This window comes from Labrus mixtus, chromosome 23 (assembly GCF_963584025.1).
Source record: "Labrus mixtus chromosome 23, fLabMix1.1, whole genome shotgun sequence".
NCBI lineage: Eukaryota > Metazoa > Chordata > Actinopteri > Labriformes > Labridae > Labrus > Labrus mixtus.
The window spans coordinates 20,037,662-20,047,588 of NC_083634.1; the positions used below are offsets into that span (position 1 = coordinate 20,037,662).

The following is a 9,927-nucleotide window of genomic DNA, read 5'->3' on the forward strand; positions in this document are numbered from 1 at the left end:
AGGGATCAAGACCAAGACCAAGACATTCAGGGATCAAGACCAAGACATTCAGGGATCAAGACCAAGACATTCAGGGATCAAGACCAAGAACAAGACCAAGACATTCAGGGATCAAGACCAAGACCAAGACATTCAGGGATCAAGACCAAGACCAAGACCAAGAACAAGACCAAGACATTCAGGGATCAAGACCAAGACCAAGACATTCAGGGATCAAGAACAAGACCAAGACATTCAGGGATCAAGACCAAGAACAAGACCAAGACATTCAGGGATCAAGACCAAGACCAAGACATTCAGGGATCAAGACCAAGACCAAGACCAAGAACAAGACCAAGACATTCAGGGATCAAGACCAAGACCAAGGCATTCAGGGATCAAGACCAAGAACAAGACTAAGACATTCAGGGATCAAGACCAAGACCAAGACATTCAGGGATCAAGACCAAGACCAAGACCAAGACACTCAGGGATCAAGACCAAGAACAAGGGAGGATGAGACGGAGACAAAACCAAGACCATCATCTTGTGTGCAGCAGGCATGTAGCTTACTTAACACCATAACACCGGGAAGGTTGCGGCCGTAACCGGGGGATACAAATCAGATTCTGAATTAATTTAAGTTATTTGTTCTTTTAAAAAAAGAGGCGTTTTCCTTCTAATCACAGTAATGACGTGGAAACATAGCCGATCAGTGGTGGTCTTGATAAAATCCGGAGTCCGCCCAGTCTGAGACCGAGACAAGGCCAAGTAAAAATGCTTTCTATTCCGAGACAGAGACCAAAAAGTGGTCTCGACTCTTAGTCTCGTCTCGGAATCGAAAGCATTTTGACTTGGTCTAGGTCTCGGACTGGATTTTAAAATCAAGACCAGTCAACACCACCACTGACTGTTTTTCCACATAGAAGGAAAACGCCTCTTTCTAAAAGAAGGAAAAACTTTAATTCTTTGACTTTTATCCCCCGGGTTACACCGCAACCTTCCCGGTGTTACGGTCTAAGCGAGTGACACAAGATGATGATTTTTCTGTGATTTTTCTGGTCTTGGTCTTGCCTCGGTCTCGAACCCTAAATGGCTCTGTCTTGTCTCGTAGCTGCTACCACTTCTCTTTGCTAATACCAAATACTTTTGATATTATTTTTGTAATTTATTATAAGAAACTACTTTTTTTTTTGTATATATTCTCAAATGAACGGGTGAAATATGCAATTTTAAACCATTTTCAATTTTTTACATGTTTTTGGAGGGAATCTTGCGACCCACCGAACAGTGTCTCGCGACCCCCCAGGGGGTCCCGACCCCCACTTTGGGAACCACTGGTCTACAGTATCAGTTTATTAACAGTACTGCTTATTTGCCGCCACTATTCCTTGTTAGCAACTGGTGTATCAACAGTTAGGCTACTTAACGGTCCGTCCCTCTTTTCGCGGGTTTCTGTCTCCTGAATGTACCCTCGGGTTCACTCGTGTCCTGCCCTTGTGCTATGATCCGGTACGCACACACACGCGCGCACACACACACACACACACACACACACACACACACACACACACACACACACAGAATGAGAGAGAGTAAGATAGAGAGAGAGAGAGAGAGAGCGAGAGAGAGAGAGAGAGAGGAGGCGGAAACCTCCATCTGCCCTGCTCGGTGACCGACCCGTCATCCTCGGGCTCGGGAAAGAAAGGGATCATCTCCCCGGCGTTTGGTCCTCCTCACCGTGAATGAAGAAACCGGAGGAGAAACCGGTGGAGGTGTCAAAAGAAGGGGGAAAAGGGAGGAAATTTATCATGGAGGAGATCTATAGTCTATATATAGGCTATGCCCCGGACTGCACCACCACCACCTCCGCCACCGCCGCCGCCACCTGCCCTCCTGGTACCGGTAAGTCACGGAGGAGACACGGGGTTAGGAGGGGATTGTCAGTACCGGAGATCGGGTAATTGTCCGGTTATCGATGCAGACTGACCCGTGAAAATGACTTCTGAGGTCTTGTGAGGTCGGGTTACCGTTCAGCCATGTTGCAGGAGACCGAGAGGGAGGGGGGGGGGGGGGGGGGGGGTAACGGCTGGGCTCTTGACACCTGCCCTCGTTTCCGGTGACTGAAGGAGGAAAAAAATTCTTCGCAACGTCTAATTTGGCGGTTAAAAACGGTAGGAAAAGAGAACACCGGGGATTGACTTTCTGACTCGGTGTGTACGGGAGTCTGAGTGCCGTTCAGCCATGATGCAGGGGGGGTGGAGGGGGGAGATAAAAAGCTAACGGCCGGGCTCCGGGGGGTTTTGACACCGACCGACCGACAACGAGGGGAAGACAGGTGGCGGGGAGGGGGGGGGGGTGTTGTGGTGAAAACTGCTGCCCGGTCATCTCGCTCCCCTGTGGGATGCGGATGCGGCAGCTCGTGCCGTGTCGCTTAGAGACGGAGGCTGAACGAAACGGGGTCGACGGGGGTAGCGCGTGAACCGAGGCGACTGTCGGTTAAATCATTTTTACGTAATTAAAAAAAATCGTATTTTTTAACTATATTATTAACATATTCGACAAAATATATACATGAATTTATTCATATTTATATAAATTAAATCTAGTCTATGCGTTAGCATTTTTTATTTGATTTTTTAGAATAATATGGTTTATAAATATTTTTTTATTTATGTAATTATTTGATTCCATATTTTTTAATTAAAAGTGTAATGTTTAATTTATTTCAATTTAATAATTCGATTCAATATTTGTAATCAATTCAATCGATTTAATTTGAAGCCTTATCCCAAACATTTTTTATTTATTTGATATTTAAATTTTTTTTAATTTATTTTAATAAACATATTTTGTAAAGCGTTTTTTATCACTAAAAATACATGTATACACTTTTTTTTATGCTAATTAAACTATATACCACATATTTAATGCATGATTTGTTTCAACATTTAAATCATATTTAGCACAGGTGTTGGCCGAAGTGTCAAAATATGATATTTCATCAAAATGCACCGGCAAGCAGAGCTCAGTTATACCAGCTGGTGGCAGGTGGAAGTGCTTATTGACGATTATTGATCGTAATTGATGATTGTTTGTTGGCTGGAAGGTCAGGCCAGGAGACGACACAGCACGGGTCTGTTACCATGGCGATAACACAAAATGATTTATCCCCTTATTGTTATTATTGGGATCATATCCATTCAATTATTAATTCATTCACAGATTCACTTTGTTAAAATTTCTCCTCTCCATCCCCTCCTCCCTTTATCTCCCCCCCTCTCTACCCTCTTTCTCCCTCACGTATCCATCCTCTCTCCTGTCCTCGCTCGCCCTTCGTCCTCACTGCTCCTGTCTTTCTATCTCGTCTCTCATCCATCTTCTCTCCCCTCTTTCTCCTCCTCTCCCTCCATCCCTCTCCTTCTCTCTCTCTCTTTCAGGTCAATGAGAGGCAGCAACAGCTCGGTCCAAACACAAAATCCTCCCTCTCCAGTTTCTCCTTCACCTCGATCGCTCCTTTTCTCTCCCTACCATGTTCTCCTCACTTCCATATGTTAACAAACACACTCGTCTTATTTTAGCATCACTGCCTTCCTCCTCCTCCTCCTCCTTCTCTCTTGCCCTCCTCTCTTCTGAGTTTTGACTCCCTCTCTTTTCACACACACTCGCACACTCACAGATAAACACGCACACACACACTCACTCACTCACTCACACACCGGAAAATGAAGCGTGGGTCGAGTGTGTTGCAGCCTCCCTCCGATGCAGCCAAACGACACACACACCCTGCAAACACACACTCTGGCGGTGTCGGCAACGCCGGCTCTATGAGTGTACCCGACACACACGCTGCCGACACACATGCTGAGCGCACAGCGGAAGCACACGCCACAGGTTCAAGTCCCTTCCCATCAGCCACCACTCTCTTTAGCCCTGATGTCAGCAGCAAGATGGCGTCCGACCTCCTCATCAGGCTGTCAGGTAGTACACACACACACACACACACACACACACACACACACACAGAGACACAGACACACACACAGACACACACACACACACAGACACAGACACACACACACACACACACACACACAGACACACACACACACACACAGACACACACACACACAGACACACACACACACACACACACATACTGTATGTGAGGATAACATAAAATTCTTTGGGAATTTTTTTCAGATTAATTGATCAGACATCGACAGAAAATTGAGCATTGAAAGTTTAAATAAGGGATCAAAAATCAAATGTATTGGTCAAGCAAAAAATCAAGCAATATCATCTTTTTATTTGACATTGATGTAAAACCATACAGTTAATTTACTGATTAATAAATAAAGAAAATACGTTTTTTTTAATCCCACTTCCTCAGCTTGGGAGGCTGAAGGCTGTCGACCAATGAGTCTGCTTCTGCTCGTTGAAAGAGGGTTTTTCTTGAGACCGTCGCTCATTCTGGATTTCTGTCGTGTCTCTTAAATGATGTGATGAGTGCAACAGGGCGGTTACTCTTAAAAGGAATTTGAAAAAAAATCCCCGTTCAATATTTGTAGGAACATCCTGCTATGTTCACTCAGTGTGATATCAGAGTGTGTGATCTTAATGAATCCTCTAATATAGAAGCAAATCAGTTATCTTTGAGTAAGAACGAGTGAAAGTTGCAGGTTGATACTTTTTGTCCATGTAGTGGGTAAGGCTCTTCTCGTGTGGCGTGCAGTTATCAGGCTGTAATATGAACTCTACTGTAATCTGTTTACACTTAACTCCAAATCAGATCACTCCAACACAGCTCCACTGCAATTTTTTTTTTCCTCAGAGGCCACCCAGAAGGCCCAGTTACATCCTGGTAGGCGGGCTGAAGTGGAGCCTCAGAGGCACGAGGCCCTGCCGGAGGTGCGTGGCGGCCAGCAGGACGAGCCGGGCCTCGCTCTCTCGCCTGACGGCCCTGGCGCGAGTCCTGAACCGCCGTCGCTCTCGCACACGCCCGACGGCAACGCCACCACTGACACAATGGCGTCAGATATGCTGAGGAAGCTGGCAGGTACCGCAGTGTGTGTGTGTGTGTGTGTGTGTGTGTGTGTGTGTGTGTGTGTGTGTGTGTGTGTGTGTGTTTTAAACCATAATCTCTTAACATGAGGGAGAACAGGTAGTGAAGGATTGGAGAGGTTAAAGGAGGTCGTAGAACAGACGATGTTTGAGAAGTTTTATGAATGCACAAATACGTTTTGGTATCAGAAAATGTTGATGATTCATAACTTTTCTAATCACCTGTCTTATGAAATCGGTGAAGTTCAATAAACTTCTGCACTTTTAAAAACTAAAACAGTTTGATTGTGTATTTGAGAATTTATCAGCAGTCAGGTAAACTTACACGCTGCAAAATAAATGAAGAATCACTGATTTCCATCCAATCACAGAGCGACAGGAAGTGAACGTCCATGCAGTGAGGATTAAAGAAGAAGAAGAGCCAATGGAAGTCGACACATTGGTCATCCGTGATCGACCAATCACAAAAGAGAGGACCTCACTTTCCCCGATGGTGAGCCACCGCCACTACAGCATCAAAACAGAGGACCAGCGTCTCAGTTGCGACAACATTGAAGAGCAGATGCACCCAGGAGCCAAAATGGCCGACCAGTGTCTTCATGGCCTTAAAGCAGAGGACAGCTTTTACACTGGCTCTAAAACCACAGACAGCCTCGTCGCCGGGGACAACAAGTTTCAGTTCAGAGTGAAACTGGAGGATCGTGGCGTCTCTGGAGCCAAAATGGAGGACCAGCTTCTCTCCGGTGCCAAGATGGAGGAGCGGCTCCTCCTCAAAGCAAAAATTGCAGAGAAGCCTCCGTCCGCGGCTAAGATGAGCAACGCGTTTTTCTCCGGAGCCAAGATGGAGGACCAGTTTCCTTCAGGAGCCAAGATGGAGAACCAGCTTCTCGTCGGAACCAAAATAGAGACCCGGCTTGTTCCCGCGGCCGAGATGGCGGACCTCGTTTTCTCAGGAGTAAAGACGGAGGAGCAGCTCTTCTTTGGAGTCAAGTCGGAGGACCAGTTCAACTCCGGAGCCGCCAAGATGGCCGACCACTGCCTCCGAGCCGTGCTGTGGCAGGACATGTCGGTGAACCTGGCGTCCACACTGCTACACCAACTCTCAGGTAACACACACAAATACACACAATGAAATCTAAGTTTGTTGTATCATTTAGAAAGAATTTAAAATAAACCAGAAGATGTTTTCCTACTTAAAGTTTGTTTTTGTGTTTTTCCTGCTTTTTTTAATTTAGAAAAATGTGCCCAATGTCCAGCTGTTGTATCACCAGCTGATTTCTGCCCTGTGTGTTTTTGCAGAGAGGGTCAGTAAATCCAACAGTCGGCTGGTGGAGAGGATGACTCCGCCCCTCAGGAGCAGGTAACCTCACACTCCTGACACTCCTCACTTCTGACCTGCCTTGTTATGACACTAACTGGTGCACCGCTGTGTGTGATGTTGTCTTTCTGTAGTCCTGTTTTAAAGGTGAATGTGGATCCCCTCCGCTCCTCCCCACTACCGAGCTCCCAGGAACCTCCACATGGTAATAAAACACACACACACACACACACACACACACACACACACACACACACACACAGATACAGTAGGTGTATAGTGTCTAAATAAACAGCATCTCAGTGTTTAGATGGAAACACAGCAGCAGCACTGAGAGAGGAGTCAGCTGCTCCCGCTCCGCTTGAGGAGGCGTAGATCTCTGAATGTTGATCAGCGTCTCCGGGGAGAGTTGCTGTGATCACACACTGAGTCAGAGCCGATCGCTGATCTGTTCTCGGCGTAATGCACAACAACGATACTGACAGGCAGAGCGCAGGAACTGAAGGTCACTGATCCGGTTTGAAAAGCAAGAATGTGATGTCACGGTGACGGCAGCCAAAATAACGAGAACTAATCCGTCTTCATCCAGATCAAAAGTTAATTAATGCATTTTAGTTTTGGTTGGTGGTTTAAAACAGTGGTTCCATTTTCTGTCATTTTCTTTTCTTTAAATTCTGCTCGTCTTAACGCTTTAGAAAATACAAGAAGCTAAATTAGATTCAACATATAATCTGGTGTTTCTTGATATTTAAGGAGTTTAAAAAAAGGTTTGTAAGGTTCCAAAACACTTTACAAAAAAGGTTAAAACATTTTCAAATATTTACATAATTTCAATATTCTAACTTTCAACTTAATGATTGTAAGTAGTGGTGTGCAAAACTGACAAAATTGTAAGGGGAGGCCCTTACCGTTTTTTTTGGCCAATGTTTAGCAATGTGCGCGGCGGCCTCCAGCTTGTTAAATAAACGCACTGGTTCCCAAGTGGGGCGCCCAAGTATATATTTTTTTGACCTGTTTTTATTTAATTTTTCATTTATTCATAAAATTGCTGCGAGAACCTCACGGCTCCCGTTTAGAAAACAAATCCCTCTCGACTCCTGAGGAGGGATAAGAGTGCAGAATGACATCATCAGCAAAGAGAGAGCGCGAGGGAGCGATAAGGTCCACTGTCCGTACATCCCTCATGAGTGCTTTGTGCAGTGACATGCACACGTTACCACGTTTAAAAAAACAACAACTAATTAACGTTTAAACGGTTGGCAATTTAAGTAAACGTTTAAACATTTAAATGTCGAACCTCATATTGAAGGCTTTCAAGTTATAATCTACCTGACATGGATGATAACCTGAATATGAATGACTAATGTAGCATGATGCTGAATGGTGCTTCAGAAGAGTTCATTAAATTATTTGTAAATGATGTCATCTTCTGTTTGAATCTGATGTAACCTTCGACCTTTAGATTCACTCCTAACAGTTCCCTAAATAAAGCTTTACTTCATACCCTACTCAGACATTTTTAAATAAACACTTGAGTGTGCAGTGTTTTAAAAGCAGTCTCATTGTTATTACTTCTTAATGATAGTATTTACTGTTTCTGTCTGTGTGTTATGGATTAATGCTGCCACCAAATTGCCCCTTTGGGTTTATTATAGCGATTGTGCTGAAGTGAACCGACTAAACACAAACACTCAAAAGTCTACAGTCACAGAAAGGAGTGTGAATAATGACCTCCAGAGGGACGCATCATTAGGAGATTTCTCAGCGCAAAGAAAGATAAATGAAAAACGTGGAAGCAGAAGGTTCGTTTCATGAATTGCTAATAAAGTCTCTTCTGTTTTTCCTTCTCACAGAAACCAAAACCAGCCTCAGCAGAGATCAAACCACAGGTTGCTCTTACTTCTTCAGGTAACAAATACAAACACGTGTGAACTGCTACAGACATGTGGACCCTCTCAGACAAAAAGAACTCCTGGGCTTCAAAACTTCATCCTAAATCTTACATTCAAGGCAGGGTTGGTCATTTTCATGATTTTGAAAGTAGCATTCCCTCTGTGCTCCGTCTAAAGCCACGCCCCCTCACTTAGATGCACTCTGAGTGCGGACTAGAGAGCGAGCAGGGAGACAGGGAGGCGTCTGATTGGTTCATCAGATTGGTACCTCGTGGCAGACATTGGTTGAAGTTTTTACAGACTTACAAACTGATACAGATGATGGATTTTCTTTGTTTCTTTTTCAGAGAACATGAGTTATTAATGTCTGTCAGGACCTAAAGACAATTTCAACTAAAATCTTAAAAAGTATATCTGGAGGAAAATTACCAACCCTGACTTTAACTTTAACTATAACATCATCAAACAGGCCAAAACATAAAAGCGAGTAGTTGCAAAAATCTCCCGACATTGCTCAGACGTCCTCACAAAGATATAAGAACACTCAGACTCTGAATCTCCTTCACGTGTTTAAAACTACTCATTTGCAAGCAGAAATGCTCAAAGCACACATATCTAAAAGATGTGATGTAGAAGATGTCCCCACAAGGTGTGAAACTCTCATAGGTCCCCCCTAAGGTAGAAAAACAAGCAAACAGTCTTTTTCCCTTTTTCACTTTAAATGCCGAGAGACTTGAAATTCAACTCAGTTTGAGTTATTGTTGCATATTGTAGAAAAACTACAAGTACATCTCAAATTTTTAAATTTTTAAGCCCATTTGTAAGTTCTGTGAGTTCCTGTACACACACACATACTTGTACAACTACCCTAACGAGGACCCCTGTGTATAAACACAATTGTGAGGACCCTAATTAGCATACATGACTTTCTGATTCCAAATCTAACACTTACATGAACTCTAAATCCCTCAAACAGGAAGTTATGAAAGTAAAGTCACACAATGTGAACACTTTGTGAAAATGTAAAACTCACTAACGCCTCAACAGAGAACAAACCATCTGACCAGAATCCTCCTCTGGGATGTTTTCATTGGATTTTGGATCATTGCAGAAAATAATCTCTGTGGCAAACGCACGTTTCTGAAGCGTAGGCGTTTTGTTCAGCAGGATAATCTTCACAGATGAACGCCATTTTTATGATGTCTGAAGAGTTAATGCGGCCGACAGAAGTAAAAAGCTAACGTTATGCTACAAGCTAACTACATCACGGTGGGATGATTGTGACGTCACTAGCGTTACGCTTCAGACGATCTCCGATAAACTAATCCACGTAGCTTAATAAATAGTTTACTAACATAATATTCACCTTAACCTAAAGATTAAACCTACAGGAGACATCTCCGACTAGTGAGAGAGTTCCCGCCCTCTGTGTCCGGCGTGATGAAGTTTAATGTCCCCGACGACCGCTGTAGTCACATTTAGCCACTTGTTAGCAACCGCCTTTTTAAAGACGAGTAAAAACTTCAAACTTCACAAGTGGAGGTATTACCTAACGTAGTTTATGTGGTCTAACAAAACACCAACATCTCTTCAGCTTGTGTTAACCACAGACCTTATTTCAGGAGTCTAACCACAAACACATTCAAAATCCCCGTTGACTTTTAAACGTTAGAC

The 9,927-nt window shown here is 43.9% G+C and overlaps 1 protein-coding gene across 1 annotated transcript in view; it reads left to right on the forward strand.

The window, feature by feature from the left end:
- The first annotated feature begins 1,558 nt into the window (after positions 1-1,558).
- LOC132958677 (uncharacterized) overlaps positions 1,559-9,927 on the forward strand; it is an 11,415-nt gene continuing 3,046 nt past the window's right edge. The window contains exons 1-7 of the mRNA XM_061031653.1: positions 1,559-1,884; positions 3,420-3,960; positions 4,814-5,038; positions 5,415-6,149; positions 6,343-6,403; positions 6,496-6,566; positions 8,215-8,269. Coding sequence (XP_060887636.1) covers positions 3,705-3,960; positions 4,814-5,038; positions 5,415-6,149; positions 6,343-6,403; positions 6,496-6,566; positions 8,215-8,269 — 1,403 coding nt within the window. The 5' untranslated portion in view covers positions 1,559-1,884; positions 3,420-3,704. The remainder of the gene's footprint in view (positions 1,885-3,419; positions 3,961-4,813; positions 5,039-5,414; positions 6,150-6,342; positions 6,404-6,495; positions 6,567-8,214; positions 8,270-9,927) is intronic.